Source organism: Astatotilapia calliptera, chromosome 7, assembly GCF_900246225.1.
Source record: "Astatotilapia calliptera chromosome 7, fAstCal1.2, whole genome shotgun sequence".
Taxonomy (NCBI): domain Eukaryota; kingdom Metazoa; phylum Chordata; class Actinopteri; order Cichliformes; family Cichlidae; genus Astatotilapia; species Astatotilapia calliptera.
Window position 1 is genome coordinate 32,304,554 of NC_039308.1, and position 16,169 is coordinate 32,320,722.

The 16,169-nt window shown below is 41.7% G+C and overlaps 1 protein-coding gene across 2 annotated transcripts in view; it reads left to right on the forward strand.

Annotated features, from left to right (window-relative positions):
• Nucleotides 1-16,169, forward strand: part of stxbp1a (syntaxin binding protein 1a) — a 39,805-nt gene that overhangs the window by 21,080 nt on the left and 2,556 nt on the right. The window contains exons 7-19 of one of the 2 annotated variants that reach the window (XM_026174378.1): nucleotides 1,598-1,746; nucleotides 1,849-1,933; nucleotides 2,418-2,548; nucleotides 2,641-2,748; nucleotides 2,841-2,901; nucleotides 3,046-3,111; nucleotides 3,191-3,271; nucleotides 3,413-3,551; nucleotides 3,957-4,066; nucleotides 5,906-6,007; nucleotides 6,851-6,936; nucleotides 9,443-9,597; nucleotides 10,576-10,733. In XM_026174378.1, coding sequence (XP_026030163.1) covers nucleotides 1,598-1,746; nucleotides 1,849-1,933; nucleotides 2,418-2,548; nucleotides 2,641-2,748; nucleotides 2,841-2,901; nucleotides 3,046-3,111; nucleotides 3,191-3,271; nucleotides 3,413-3,551; nucleotides 3,957-4,066; nucleotides 5,906-6,007; nucleotides 6,851-6,936; nucleotides 9,443-9,597; nucleotides 10,576-10,685 — 1,383 coding nt within the window. In that variant the 3' untranslated portion in view covers nucleotides 10,686-10,733. The remainder of the gene's footprint in view (nucleotides 1-1,597; nucleotides 1,747-1,848; nucleotides 1,934-2,417; nucleotides 2,549-2,640; nucleotides 2,749-2,840; nucleotides 2,902-3,045; nucleotides 3,112-3,190; nucleotides 3,272-3,412; nucleotides 3,552-3,956; nucleotides 4,067-5,905; nucleotides 6,008-6,850; nucleotides 6,937-9,442; nucleotides 9,598-10,575; nucleotides 10,734-16,169) is intronic. The other variant, XM_026174379.1, reaches the window with a different exon arrangement.

Below are 16,169 nucleotides of genomic sequence, written 5' to 3' on the forward strand. Positions count from 1 at the left end.
CATTAACACCTACGTGTAGGACTAGAAATCAGGCTTTTCAAAAGGGACTGAAATCTGCAGTGACTAAGGTTATAATATAAGAAATCATGCACATGCATGGCTTTATAAACGATCAATTTAGATCAAGATTTGTGCCATTAATGCCTTCTTGTGCTATTTCACAGCACACTTTCCTACACAATGACTGAAACCCAGCTGAGTTTTATTGTCTGTTAGTGACAACAGAGAGAGAGAGAAGGAGAGGGAGAAAGATCCAGAGATGGAAAGCTTGAGCAAGAGCAGCTGCAGAGATCGATTAAGACAGGTGGGAGGAGAGAAATGCTGCAAAGGATGTGGGCAGGAATAGTAACAGCGAGGTTATTGGTCGGAAGAGTCAAGGATGGCTAAAGAGAGGCAGAGCGAGAGGACAGAGAAACGCACTCAGGTGGAGACTCGGCACAAAGCTGCTGACTCACCAGACTCTCTGTTTACTGCCAGACTGTTCCAGAAAGACTCACATTTATCACACTGATTTCTCTCCCTCCCACCTGCTTCCCCACCCTTTGCCTCCATCTTGTCTTCTTCTCTGCCTCTCTCTGTTTTCTAGATTCTTTTTTTAAAGTCAGGTGCACGTTCTTATCTTTGCTTTTTCCCTCTCATTTGCATTTACTCCATCCTTTTCTCCAACCATTTTACCCCATTTTTCCCTCCAGCAACCACCCCTCTATTTACTGCATCTCTCTCTTTCTGTCTGTCCTTTGCTCTCACAATCTAAAGATGCTTCTTGGCCCACAATGCTTTGCTTCCCTCTTGTCTACTATGATTAATTCAGAGTCAGTGGTTTTCTGCTTCAGGCAAAAATGCTGCCTCATAGTCCCGCCCACAGACTTGCCCAATTGGGCGATTCACATCCACACAGTGGGCTGCAGCCAATGGTGGCCGTTCTGAGGCAGGGGCCCTTCTGCAGCGCAGGAGTGTGGTCATGTGACTGTGGACAGATGGGTTGGGAGAAGGGAGTGGTAGTGATGCAGGAGAGGAGAAAAGAGAGGAGGAAGAGGATAGAAACGAAAAGAGACAGAGGGAGGAGGTGAAATAATGGAACAGTAAAAGACAAAAGAGAGGGTGTAGGATGATGTGGTGAAGATCGAGTCGAGAAGACATTAAAGTGCAGGGGGATGAAATGGTAGAGACTGAAAAAAGAGAGGGAGAAAACATGAAAGCGATAACTGAGATCAAACAGTCGATTTGTGTAACAGCTGAAACGCATTAACACACACGCAGATGTTAAAAGCCTTGGGTCCTTTCTCCCTCTCTGTCTTGGAAATGCAGTTCAGTTTAATGCTTCTCAAGGAAGTTGTTTCTGGAGAAGCTTAGCATGAAGAAACACAGCTGTGCTTTTCCTCGCTGCTCTCTCTCTCTCTTGCACACATCATCACTGTGAGGGAGAGACGCCCGAGAGGGAAGCAAAGACACACTTAGGAGTGAAGGAAAAAAAAATCTTCTTATGCACATTAGGAAAAAGTATATCAGACAAATTAGTTCAAGAAGCTAGAAACACTCATGTCAGCACAGTTAGCTGAAGAAAAAAAACGACATTTCCTTGTATTTGTGTGTGCAGGTGTATTCTCTGGACAATCCAGATGCCTTTCACAGTTTCTACAGCCCTCATAAGACCCAGCTGAAGAACCCAGTGATGGAGAGGCTGGCCGAGCAGCTGGCGACGCTCTGTGCCACCCTGAAAGAGTATCCTGCTGTCAGATACCGAGGGTGAGCAAACAGGGGGCGGTTGTAAAACGTAAAATGTCTTTACATCTGTCATGCTTTGTTTTCCTTTATTTATCTTCCCTCCCACTTTCCCGTGTCTGACAGGGAGTACAAGGACAACGCCACCCTGGCCCAGCTGGTTCAGGACAAACTTGATGCATACAAGGCTGATGACCCCACCATGGGAGAGGTGAGCTCACGAGAAATCAAAATGTTGTCACTTTAAATATCCTGCTTATTATTGTTTTCACTTAGCACATCATATTCTCGTTGTTTTAACCTGTATCAGGGCTGTCCATGAGATCAGGTTACAGCTTAACTTGATCTCCGTTTGCTGTAATCAGTAAAACCACTGCACTAAAATATCCTCTCCAGGCTTTACTCCTTTAAGAAGTGCATTCTGAAAATCTGAAAGATTTAAAAGTAGAACTAAAACCTTCATGTGTAGAGTTTTTGTTATTGAATAATACAATAATACAAGCTGTATCAAAAAGAATAATCTTTTTAAATTAATGGACAAAGAAGCTTTTAAAACACATGGCTGAATATAAAGGTTTACACACAAAACTTGTGTGTAATGCAAAATAATCATGCATGCAGTTGCAGTTGCACGGCTGAATTCTACACGAGACCGGATGCATGATTATCTAATTGTTGTGCGTCTCCCTCTGTAGGGTCCGGATAAGGCTCGCTCACAGCTGATCATTCTGGATCGGGGATTTGACCCCGTCTCACCTGTCCTGCACGAGCTCACCTTTCAGGCTATGGGCTACGACCTGCTGCCCATTGAAAATGACGTCTACAAGTATGAGCAAACGCTGCTGTTTAAATTTTACTTGAGCATCATTTGCTTTTATTGTCAATTTGGCCATTGCTGTTTGGTTGATTCTTCTCCAGATATGAGACCAGCGGCATCGGAGACTCACGTGAGAAAGAGGTCCTTCTGCATGAAGACGATGACCTGTGGGTGAGCCTGAGACACAAACACATAGCCGAGGTGTCCCAGTGAGTACTTTTCATTCTGTTCTTTATTTTCCACTCAGGCTTTTGATATCAAATTAAATAATTCTCATATGTTACTGTCTTCTTGTCACTAGGGAAGTGACACGCCAGCTGAAAGACTTTTCTTCCAGCAAGAGGATGAACACCGGAGAGAAGGTAAAGCCGACTCTGTGGAGGGAGGTGATGCTATGAGTATGAATGTAAAGTTTTGTGAAAACATTAGGGGTGTCCTGTGGTTTACGTCATCGCCGCTTTATTGGACATTAATCGTGTAACTTAGTGTTGTTTTTGTTTCAACAGACCACGATGAGGGATCTCTCCCAGATGCTGAAGAAGATGCCTCAGTACCAGAAGGAGCTCAGCAAGGTTTGTGTGTTTTTTGAGTCTGTGCATGCCTTTCTTTGTGTGTGCGTGTGTATACGCTGACCTGTTTTGTCTTTTTCAGTACTCCACTCACCTGCAGCTGGCTGAGGATTGCATGAAACATTACCAGGGAACAGTGGACAAACTTTGCCGTGTGGAACAGGTGAGACGGAAGCAGAAAGAGGGGACGAGGAGAGAAAACCAGAGGGAATAGGAGGTGGAAGTAGCAGAGGCGAGGACAAAGAGCACAGTGCAGCGATCGGGGTTTTAAAGTAAGACGTAAACGAGAGGTTTTCTGTTGCAGGATCTGGCTATGGGCACAGATGCTGAGGGAGAGAAGATCAAAGATCCCATGAGGGCCATTGTGCCCATACTGCTGGATGCCAATGTCAGCACATATGACAAGATCCGCATCATCCTGCTTTACATTTTCCTTAAGAACGGTAAGCAACAGACTGAATATAAATCACATGAAAATAAGACAGAAATATTTATTTACTTTCTAGTAAACTGTTTATACAAGTTAGTGTTATTATTATTGTCTTAAACATTTTTTATACATCTGTATAAATTGCCGTTGCTTTAGCTGATGTTTGAATTTTGAATCTAAGGGAAGTAGAGTACGCTCATTCTTGTGTGTTACTTAATGTGAGTGAGTGGGCCATGAAAATGTGGCGTTATTAAATATTTTTAATTGTCATTTAACATTTAAAATACAAAAGAAAAATGAATGCAACAATGTTGTGGGTTGTTTTATTGAAGCAACATGCAGGAACTTGGTGATATCAAAACAAACAATCTTTGTTTTACAAATCTTGTTAATATTTTGTGTATATTTGTGTGCTTAGGCATTACGGAGGAGAACCTCAACAAGCTGATCCAGCATGCTCAGATTCCCCCCGAGGACAGTGAGATCATCACCAACATGGGTCACCTGGGCGTCCCCATCATCACAGATGTGAGTGTCTCCTTATTATCAGCTTACTCATCCTTTCCTAATTCCTTATAAACTAAACTTTGAATACTTTCCTTAAATTAATTTTTAAGTAATTGTATTGTAGTTTTTGCCTTTTAATATTAATGCCAATAGAATGTAATGGAAATTTGCTTATATTATGTAATCTGTCACAGCACAAGTCTTCCCATCAGAGAAGCTGTCTGTGTCGTTTCACTTTAAAGCACAAACTGTGTGATGTTTTTCATTTGGACAGTCTGACCCTTGGACAAAAAAGCCTAAGATGCTGGAAGTCAAACTACTTCACACTTCATAGATGTTGGGTGAAATAAAGCAGGCTAACAAAGAATTGTGAAAATATTGTATTTAGGCTTTTCTTTATTTACATTAAATTGTTAATTTGGTTACTTATATAACTGGTGGGTGATTGTGTATCATTGTATCTGTATCTGTATCACTGACCCTTAACCAACACAGAAATCACAACGTGACACATTTTGGGGACATCTCAAATGCAATTTCTTATGTTGTCACGTTTTGAATCCAGGTTATTTCCACTGTACTGCAGCACTGTTTGATGGGGCTTCAGGCGGTACACTTTTCAATAGGTGTTTGACAACATCAGGGTTGCTCCTTATCTTCAAACCTGTTTTTGATTTTCATGGAGGAGCTCTCAAGGTGTCGTCAGTCGTTTGGGAGTGGGAGGCTACCTCCAGGAAGGGAATTCAAGTATCATGGGCTTTTATGCAGGAATGACGGGAAGGTGGAATGTGAGTTGGTGCTGTGTCAGCAGTAATGGGGCTTGCAGTGACCTGCTGTGTTGAGAGATCCAACCCTCAGCTGTGGTCATGAAGTATGGGTAATGATTGAAAGAGTAAGATTGTGGATTGAGTTTCCTCCACTGGGTGACTGAGATAAGCCCAGCTGAGAAGCTCAGACCTCAGGAGGGATTGTGGAGCAGAGGCTGTGCTCTGTGCCACATGTGTGTTCCAAGAAACTGGTTGAGGTGGTTTGGGCCTGGTTAGGATGCCTCCTGGGCGTCTCCCTGTGGAGGTTTGGTGGGCACGCTCAACTGACAGACCCAGAACACACTGGAAAAATATATATCTTGTTTGTCCTCTGAATGCCTTGAGATCCCCTAGGAGGAACTGGAAAGTGTGGCTCGGGAGAAGGTTGTCTGGAATACCCTGGTTAGTCTGCTGCTGCTGCATGTGTTGCTTATTGCTTAAAGGGGCTATAATGCTGTCACTACTTTATGTCAGATAAATGCTACCTAAAGTGTGAATGCTCATAATAAACGTAGCTAAAGTTTTAATGAGATCGACATATGTACAAGGAATCGCTCATAGCTGAGGCTTCAGACTGCTTTAAACACTCAGTTTCATACAGTTCTTCCACCTCTGGCTGTTCAGCAGATGAGAGCAGATATTCCTAATATGGTCAGCTCAAGCACAAAGTTTTGATTGTGAGCACAGAAGCCTCACCAACCTGCTATTTAAGCTCTGTTTCTGTGGGGGTAGCCAATCAGATGAAAGCTGTCTTTAAATGTAGACATTTTAAGATAAGTGCAGATTATTCTGACCTGTGACTCATGCAAAGCTACTCTAATACAATCCAAGAATAAAGCTACTAGTTACCTATTCGTTACTCTGAATGTATGAACGCATTTGGAGATCTGTTCACATCAGCTCTGAGAGAAAGTGAAAGATGACTAGCATGTAGCATCAGGACATTAAGCTTTCGTTATCTAACGTCTAGCAGATCAGTTTGTGCTGTTTTTAATGAGTGCTCAAGGAAAGCGTCTTTTATTTCCACTTCCTCATCTATTCTTTCTTTTCTCAGTCCACCCTCCGCAGAGGGAAAAAGGTCGACAGGAAGGAGCGTGTGAGCGAGCAGACCTATCAGCTGTCCCGCTGGACACCACTGATCAAGGACATCATGGAGGTGTGTTTCTAGGCATTTTATTTTATTATGTGTTAAGAAAACTAAAGAGCTTTATATAACCTGCTGTCTGGCAGATGCATTGAAGTGTCTTAGTATTTTAGTTTCAAAAACATCTCAACTACAGATGCAGTCATTACTAAATTATGTATTAAAAAGTAGCTGTTACATACTTTTCACTTCTCATATATCCACAACAGTCTCAGTCAAACACCTAGTTGTCATCTACTATATTCAGGGGTGCACATAAGTGGTCCGCAGGTGCGCGTTCGCTGTCAAAATAAAAGACGCGCACCAGATAAGAAGTTGCAATGCGCGTTTGCGTACATATAAACGGCACTGTTTTTGTCCACTCGAGTGGGATTTTCACGGCATATTCTGCACCACATCTCTGTGCGTTCATCATTTGTTTGAACCCAGCTCACCTCCTGGAACCACTTTTCCGAGAGTACGCGCTTCTTTTGCGGTTCGGACTCCTTCTGACACTTCTGTGGAGGTGGAGGAACACCAAAGTAATTGCTTAAAGGAGCTTCTTCAACATCTTTAAGAGTTCTAAACAAATGTCTGTCCTCCTCAGAAAATCTTATGTACGCAACCGCGCATTGCAACTTCTTATCTGGTGCGCGGCTTTTATTTTGACACACCTGCGGACCACTTATGTGCACCCCTGAATATATTAAGCCCCTTTATTTGTGCAAAGCTAATTCTGCAGTGGACCTCTGCAGTGGAAGTTGCTAAGAGATGTGAATTTGCCTATTTCAAGTGTGTACATGTACGTGTGAGAGACAGAGACAATATTGCTAACAAGGATATGTTTTATTTTTGTTCTTTTTTGTTCTCTTGCAGGATGCTATTGACGATAAACTGGACACCAAGCACTATCCTTACATCTCTACCCGCTCCTCTGCCTCCTTCAGCACCACTGCAGTCAGGTACATACACACACACAAATGTATTTTCAAACAACATAGCATCTCATTTCATGGTTGTAGCATTTTCAAATTATGAAGAGAGAAATGGAGGTGTTGTATCAGAAGATGAGTCTGATGGGACTGAAAAGAAACAAGAAAAGGGATGTGCTGCTGCTGCTTTACCTTAATATGGAGAAACAACCATTTCTTGCAGTTACTTCCTGATTATGTTATTTCACTGCCTTGGATTTGTAGAAAATGGTATAAATTCAGCAATACCTCCTTATACTCTGGTCCAGTCTGTGTGGATGCTGCTTATCCTGTCACGGTCCGGGGCAGCGGCCGTGTGAAGAGTGGAAAGGAGGACTCAGATGCAGCACTTACTCAGATGTGAAGGTGATTTATTGACAATACTGAACATAAAGTGGAGATGGCAAAACAGAACTAAGGACGAACTAAACTGGGAGAAACTACACAAAGGGAGTGGCAAACCTGAACATGAAGGGAGAACAGCAGGGAGAGCACGCAGGGGATTCACCGGGTATGAACACAGACGACGCGACGAGGAGCAGAGGAAATCACACACTATAAGTACACAAAGAGACACTGGGAAATCACACACAGGTGGGGGAAACAGCTGGACCTGATTAACCTGACGAGACAGGGGAACACTAACACCAGGGACCAACAGAGGGAGCACAGACCCAGAACCCAGTGTCTAAAATCCCAAACACAAACCATCCCAAAACAGCCATGAATAATAATGAAAGTAATAACAATAAAGAACATAAACATAAAGTCACTGAGTCATGGTCGCAGGACCATGACATATCCTGCATGCTCTCTTGCCTCTTTTACTGTCCCTCCCCCACAGCTGCACACACACCCAGCATCAAGTACCTTGTTGTGGGTACTATCAGATAACAGCTGTTACGTTCAGAAAGTATTTGCAGGTGAAATTTTACTTCATCTTGCTTATTTGGTTTTTGCTCTGAACATAAATTGCCTATGTGTGATGTGATGCAGGTACAAACCGAGCCACCTGTCTGCAGCTCATTCCCTTCCTTCGCTCTAAAACCTCAACTCTTGTTTTTCTTATTCTAGCTAGTAATATTATCCTCTCACGGTGTTCTTCTTAGTCTGGTTAGGTTCCTGCCTGCTGTGGAAAATCTCTAAAATTTCACTGTATTGCACGAGGTGGAGAGCGACTGGGACACTGGAGGGCAAAACGGTACTGTGGTCCTTTGCCCTTCAGCCATCCTTCGAATGTCTTCGAGTTTAAATTGGCCAAAATGCCAAATAGTTCCTGAGCTATCTGATGCACTAATCAGCGTTTATTTACGGCCGCCAGAGGCGTGTAGATTATGGCACCAACATGTGAACACATTCCTAACACTCTCCTAACGCTGAATTACAGGCCACCAACTCCTGCTTATCCAAATCAACCCTAACTAATGCTAGTAATACTACCAGAACTTTTCTGGTCCTACATTGTAAAAGTCCAGCGCTTATCTTTTCTTTAACTATGAATAACTTCTTATTCTTCACCTCCCTCACAGCAGAAGTATTTACCTATCCTGATTTGAAATACAAATACTTTCTGTAAACATTAAGCCCACAGGGGAGGAAGGACAGTATTAAATTCATTTTTGATATAAATGAAAATAATATTTCCAGAAAGCTAATATCTAGGATTTACCTAATCTTATAATTGAAGAGAAGTCTCGTCCAATGTGTGTTAAATCAAGCTGGGAGAAAGGAGCAAACATAGAGCTATCAGAAGAGGTCTGGATAAAGACACGAAGAGCACACCAAGTTTTTTTTGTCCAAAAGAATAAAATGGAGTAAAATACCTGAAAATGGGCAGTGTTGGCGAATGTGTGGTAATATATGTGCAGATCGTGTTCATATTTTCTGGGATTTTTTTCTTACTAGTTGGATGTGGTAGCAGAGATAAAGACATATTTGTATTATTTAAACAAGACAGATACTTGTTCATATGATTAAGTGCAAGTAAGAAAGCAGTAACTAAGACGTGGTTAAATAAAGAATCTTCAACAACCCCTGAGAGGATAAAAATAGTTCATGAAATCTGTGAAATGGAACAGTTGACCTTTTTCTCTGACACGTGTGAGTGTAAGGTTTGAAAAGTACTGGGGAAAATGGATAAACTACCAGTCTGTGGATGAAACTTTGGATTCCCCTGCTTCCTGGAGAGCTATATCTATGGATTAGACTCATGAAGACCTTCTGAGTATTAAAAAAGAAAGGAGCAGGATTAAATAAACATGGTGGACAAAAATGAACTGCTCCCCCTTTGCATAAGGATGGGATCCACTCAGTTATGCTTTCTGTTGTTATCTTTACTATGGGATTAATACTTAAAAGTGACTGATGGCCTTGTCCTTTTGCTGTGTGAATAATTTCTTGTCTTTTTTTTCTCTTTTTGTACATTTTCACAAAAATAAAGTAACAAAAGAATGTATTAATACTGTACTTTCATTGTTGTGTTGTTGTTTTCCGGCAGTGCTCGGTACGGCCACTGGCACAAGAACAAGACACCCGGAGAGTACCGCACTGGGCCACGTGTCATGGTATTCATTATCGGCGGCGTGTCTTTCAGCGAAATGCGCTGCGCCTATGAGGTCACACAGGCCAATGGGAAGTGGGAAGCCATCATTGGTGAGTAGTGTTGCAGAGGGTAGTGTAGGCTGCTGGGGTGGGTAGTTAGAGACACATCCATCGCCTTGAAAACAAAGTGGGTGTGACTCTGAGTGGGCATGTTTTCACGAGAGGTGGGAAAAGCTGCGTCCTAATTCAGATTAAAGAGAGGCTGAAGATTCAGTGTGTGGTCTTTGATGGGCACAGATGACTTGTGACCTGGGACGTGGCTAAAAAACATTAAAGATGGGCAGGCGGAGAAACAAAGTCTGGAGTATAGAGGGAAATCTGACTGGAACAGACTAATAAACGTAGTTTTCTGAAACATTAAATGCGGTTTCATATTTTGGGCTTCATTTCAGTATTTTTACTTTTTTCAGCCTGTGGAAACAAAATGGAAATTTAGAAATATAGGCTCAAGTTTTATAAACGCAGCAGACCTCATTTCATCACACACATACAGGGCGGCATACATCCCACGTCACACATTGCTGTCACAGAAATTTCCCATCGACAGGTTTACACTGCAGCAGCTTTTTTTGCAGGATGCAATTACAGATAGCAGGTAGATTATTGTGTGCAGCATTTTGTGTTAAAGTAGCCCCTTTGTGTCATGTTCCTGTGTACTGTTTATTTGATGTCCTGAAGCTTTGCCAGCCAGTCTGTGTTATATTGTTATGTTAACTGAAAGTGTCTTTTGTTGTGCTCTGCTTCTGCTGTTGTCTTTAAAAACAACTGTTGTCTTTAAATTGCAGCCACGCCATGTCTTTCTCTGTGTCTGTGTTCCCAGTTTATTTGTGTTTGTGCTACTTGGTGTGTGTGTGTGTGTGTGTGTGTGTGTGTGTGTGTGTGTGTGTGTGTGTGTGTGTGTGTGTGCTCTGTATGACAGGTTGCTTGTTTTTTGATCCTTTTGTTTTCTGGAGAGAGCGAGTGAAGGAAGGGCAGGGGCATGGCATGTGCTGTGAGACGAGTGGTGAAGCCACTTCTGTTCCTCCACAGGTGCCACCCACATGCTCACCCCCACCAAATTCTTAAAGGACCTGCAGCATCCCGACTTCCGAGAGTCCACTAGGGTGTCCTTTGAGGACCCTGAGCCCTCAGCCGAGTGAGGCAGAGACAGATTGGGAGGGAGGGAGAGAGAAATCACACAGAAAAAAGTAAAGGCAGCCGTGCAAAGAAGCCCTTTCTGAACCTTCACAGCACAAGGGCTTTCTTCCTTGTTCCTTCTTCTTTGAACACTCAGTACTGTTTTATGTAACTCCACCCTCCTCCTCCCCACTTCCTCAGGGATGGATGCCCCCGACATTTCCTCACTGCATGGACTGCTCCATCAGACTCCCTATGTATCAGTAACTCAACCGCGACTCCGTCATGTGTTTCAGACTGAAACCATAACTCCAAACAGGTGTATTCTCGCAAAGTCTCTCAGCTTATCCACAAATCCAGTGCAATAAACATTTAACATTTCAACTACTTAAATTAACTCTAAGATTTGTTGGAGCAGTCTTAGCTCACATCCTCACAACGCTGATGTGATGATGGCATGCGTATCACACTTCCTGTATCCTGAACTCTGTGCTGATCAGCGGCCATGCCTGAGGAGGTCGTGAACCCATCCCTGCTGCCTCCTCCCATCATCTCTGCAGGGTGGATTAAATCGCCCCGTGATGGGCACCCAAAGGCCCTTTGATCTTGTTTAAAACTCACTCCAGATTTAATCTGCCCCAACATCTTTATCAGTTCCTCTGATTTATTTTTATAATTTGCCCTTTACATACACCAAACAAACACCTTTTTTTGTTACTGGTTTCTTTCCGGATTGGTCCTTGAGTTGATGTTGGGTTTCAGAGACACACTTTATCATTTCTTTTCTGGATTTTTTTTTTGTGTGTGTGTTTTTGTTTTTTAATCCTTGTGTATTTTTTTTCTTTGTTTTGACCGCCTGACTTTGTCCACTCAGCTCACCATCACATGCTCACATGGCTCATGACCTGTCTGCAGAGGATGCTGGACTTTAAGCGAATGTTGTCATGATGATGGAGATCTGCTGACAAGCAGGGCAGCTGGGTGACAGAGGAAACCAAGCAACCAAAAATAAGTTCATATGCATTCATATGAATATTTGCCTTCTGTATTACCGTCACAACTCCTCTGTGCGGACAGTCTGAGAATGTAGCATTGTTCCACCTGATATGCTTTAGCAACCCACCTAAAAAAAGAGAGAGATCCCAAAAAAACACCTCCTAACATAGGGCACTATCCACATCTTCAAAATACTCATCTTCTGTCTTAGTATTCAGCACATCACCTTGTTTATGTGAGCACATATATATTAATAACTGATAATGCTTTCAAAGCAGCTCCTTTCAGACAACATCATACCTGGACACACACACTGATGGATAAATTAGTGAGTTTAAAGTCTTTGCTTTTGAGTCTGCTCTTTTCAGCAATCAACAGAAATCCTGTTACCTACATGTGTGGAGAACCAAACAATGAATTAAAGATTTAAAAAAAAAAAGTTTAGCTGCATAAAATTAGCCAAAAGCTCAGGTGTATTTAATAAAGATTAAATACCATACCTAATTTCAATTTGGTGAGTCTACCCTTCAGGGTGGTCTCCTCGAGCAGTGTTACAGTATTTCCTACTCCGCTGTTGATATTGGTCGGAGATAGTTCCATTCTGTCTTTTATTTGGTGCATCGGGATATTTTCCAGTGTGTTAATACAGTAATGTGAAAAAAGAAAGTTCACCGGACTCTATGCACAGTGCAATGTTTGGCATACTGACACAACCACCTCATTCCAATTATCAAGCACAGTGGTGGAGGAGTGATGATTTTGGCTTGTTTTGCAGCTGCAGGTCCACTCAGGTACTCAGTCAGTATCTTCAAACTCTTTCCAGTCAGTTTCAGTTGTTATTAAATCTAATCTGCAGTAACTGTGGCTCTTCTGTGATTGATCAAGAGATCCATTGTCATTGAACTAGATAACCTAGCCTTGATTGACATAACCATCAGAAGGCAGAGGCAGCTGCCAACCTCGTCTCCTGCACACCATCCTTGTACACCATAAAGGGTGTTCCCAGTGGCATCGATTTTGTTACATTAGATAACGATTCCTCCCGTCTACCTTCCAAGCTCAGCCATCACTATTCAGTGCATCTGCCAGGCCCAGGAGTCACTGCCTATTCTCTAATTGCAACCTCTGGCCAAGCTAGTGTTATTAGCAGTGGACTTCCATCATTTGTTTGGGAACTTACGAGTGAACTGAAAGTAATTTATGTGAATTTTTCCAGCTGGACCACACCCCTTCCAGTCATACTTCTATAAATACCTTCCTGCACCACAAACCCATTTGTTCTAATTTGTATTTGGGGTTGTTGTCTGGGGTCCTGGACTTTACTTTAGCACTGTGACATGAATGTTGTAAAGAGTGGTCCAAAATGTTTCCACAGTGATATGAGAGACTGATGAAGTCATACAGAAAATTATTACTTCAAGTTATTGCTGCTAAATCATGAGCTGCTCCTAACAACACCACATAGAGTCTGGTAAACGGTTTCTCTTTCACATAACTGTATCTTAACCCTCCAGTTTAAATTTGTGTAATAAAATTGCAACTGGTCAGATGGGACTCAGATGGGATATGAAATGGGACCGGTGCTGAAAGCGATCAAAAGGTACACGAGGAGATGACCTTGAAGTGCACACTGACCAAACTTAAACCAGGTGTGGCTTCTGGTATTCATATGGGTGGAGTCGTGACCTTTTTCATTATACTTTTAAGTGAAACCAGGGCTGTTGAGAGAAGATGATGCTCGATTTGCTTTGAACAAAGGGTTAAAAAAGAAAACATTTTATGCTTTAACGAGCTTTTAATAAAAAGACTACATCCCTTAGTGATCACCAAAAAACATGGCTCCATAATGCTTTTCTATTAATATCTTTGACTGGTTATTTCATGATTATTAATTAGTAAAAAGCTAATATATAATGCAGTTTTTTATTAGACTAGAATGTTGAACATCCATCTCATGACTAATCTGCTAAAGCAATATCATTTACAAACCAAGCTTTTTTTAAGGTTTTCTCAGTAAGCTCTCACAGCTCTCACCATAAGCGGTATGAAGCCTCCCTCCCCACATGCTGCTGCATTCAAAGCTTCCTGAGCAAAAATGGCCATTACTTCCTAAAACAAGTCTTTTTGTTTTACTGTGCTATTATATGCCAGTAATTTTTGGTGTTGGAGCGTAACATCACAGTGTTGTTTCTGGGGCTAAAAATGGCCCACCAAGCTGTGTGTTTTGGGAACAGCAGAGAAGCAGGCGAAGCCAATTCGACATTCTAGCCTGACCCCAACTTTAACCCACTCACCCCCTTGAACCCCCACTTACGATCTCTGATTCCTGCAACCACCGCATCACCTTAACCCAATATGAAATGGACTTGCCTCTTTCTCTTCTGTTTATTTGGGGGATTTTGTTCAATTTTTTTGCCTTTAACTGCTTCCATTTCACGTGCCCCCACGTCGGATCAGGTTAACGTGTTAGAGGTAAAGCAGCTAATCAAGCCAAACTGGAAGAAACATGCAGCTTTGCAACAGAAACAAACCAATATAGGTCAAAAACTGTTGGTGTCTGGAGTAAATCAAATCAAATGTTTACCCTCCTTATGTTCAGGAATTAAGACACAAGTAAATGTTTGCTTTGCTCCAGTCCTGCACCTTTCAAGTTTTACAATGTCTGAAATGTGTCTTCAGCTGTCCATCCTTGAGCCATTAGAATTACTGATTTTCACATTTCCATTCAAATCTAAGTTAGACAGCGGAGTCAGCTCACTGGTTTTGGATTTCATGACTTGACTTCTTGAAATACTTATAACCTTTTCCGCTGTCTGCATGCCCTTTTAATAAAGGTTGCACATTTTCATGATTGTGCATATTGGGGTTTGTCACATGATGTCATGCACACATTGCTTGAGAGTTGTCTATCATACTGGATGTGATACAGTCATGGACTGATAGGGGAAAATGCATATTCCACCAACTGGATGGCAATGGTTTCTCGAGGTTGCTGGTGCTTGCTGGGTGAAATTGGTTGCAAAGACAATGCTGCAACAAAAACTTTGTTTGCTAGCAGGTTCCCACAGTCACCTTTAGTTTTTCAAGTTTGGCTGGAAATACTCATTAACTACTAGCCTAGCGGCAGATCATTTTGACAAAGTACAAGGAAGCCAGAAGAAGGTTCACATTTACACTTCAAAGTAAAAGCTGTTCTTGCATCACACTTGTCACAGTTTTGCTACAGCTAGAAGAGTAGTAGCTAGCTTCCATTCAAACTACAACTGTAGCAATAGGCTAGTAACTAGCTAGGGAATACACATTTTTCCGCTAGTAGGTGGTTACCCAGGGATTACTCACCCATGTTGTTGGCCTGTTTGATTGAGTCTTTAGCAATCATTTTCCCAATGTCTGCCATTAACCTCCAGCAAGCACTCGGAACCAGATGAGAAATACTCCTTTTTTTCGGTTGCCAGATAGCTGCAAACTGGTGGCTAGGCCTGTGTGACATTTCTCACTTACTCCTACATTGTCACCTTGATTGTCACACATCCAAAATGGCAGACAAGTTAACGTTGTGTGGTTCGCGGTCACGTGTCTGCAAAACCTCAATACAGATTTGGTGTTGCAGGTTTTCAACTAGCCCACCTGCTGCTTTAAGCTAACTTAGTCATAGTAGTTGTGTGGCGCCTGTGTGCTCCCATTGTGTTCAGCTGCATGTGATTTATAACACAGCCTAATAACTCGGTATCTGACTGTATGCTTGTGGAGTGAGAGTGTATTAGAGTAGAGTAGTGCATTACATACTCCTGCACAAGGTCACAAAAATTCCAGAAACTAAAGGGGACCTATTGTGCTCATTCCCACTTTATTTTGGAACTATGCAAGAACAGTTTTATGTTACTAACAGTTTAAAAAAACAAATCTTTGTATCTTATACTGGTACTATTTGCAGCTCCTCAGTTCATCTCTTAAACATATTACAAATTAAATTTCTGATTCTTAAAACAAAATTCATACTTTGATGGACACACTGTGTTACTCCAGTACAATTTTGGGGATCTATCGGTAGGATAAGTGCCTGCCTAGATACACACAATACAATTGTTGAGAAAGCTAATTTAGCCACATTAGCCTAGCATTAGCCTTTGGAGCAGTCATCAATACAAGACATCCAGTGTCAGTGATATAATATTACAGCTTTTATTTTATAGCTCTGGCTCCACAATGAAAATTCAGCTTCATACTGGCCTCAAATTCCACTGTTTTGTACTTTTAGAAAGCTAAACAAAATTAGCTTGTTTCTGTGACTGTATTTGGAAATACCATCCAATTAACATCTGCTACATCCCAGGATAGATTACAGGGATTACTTGTCCATATACTGAAGTATTTGAAAGTTTGTCCATGTCCAGTTCAATGTAATGTCAATTGTAACAGTGTGTGTGTGTGTGTGTGTATATATATATATATATATATATATATATATATATATATATATATATATATATATATATATATATATATGACAG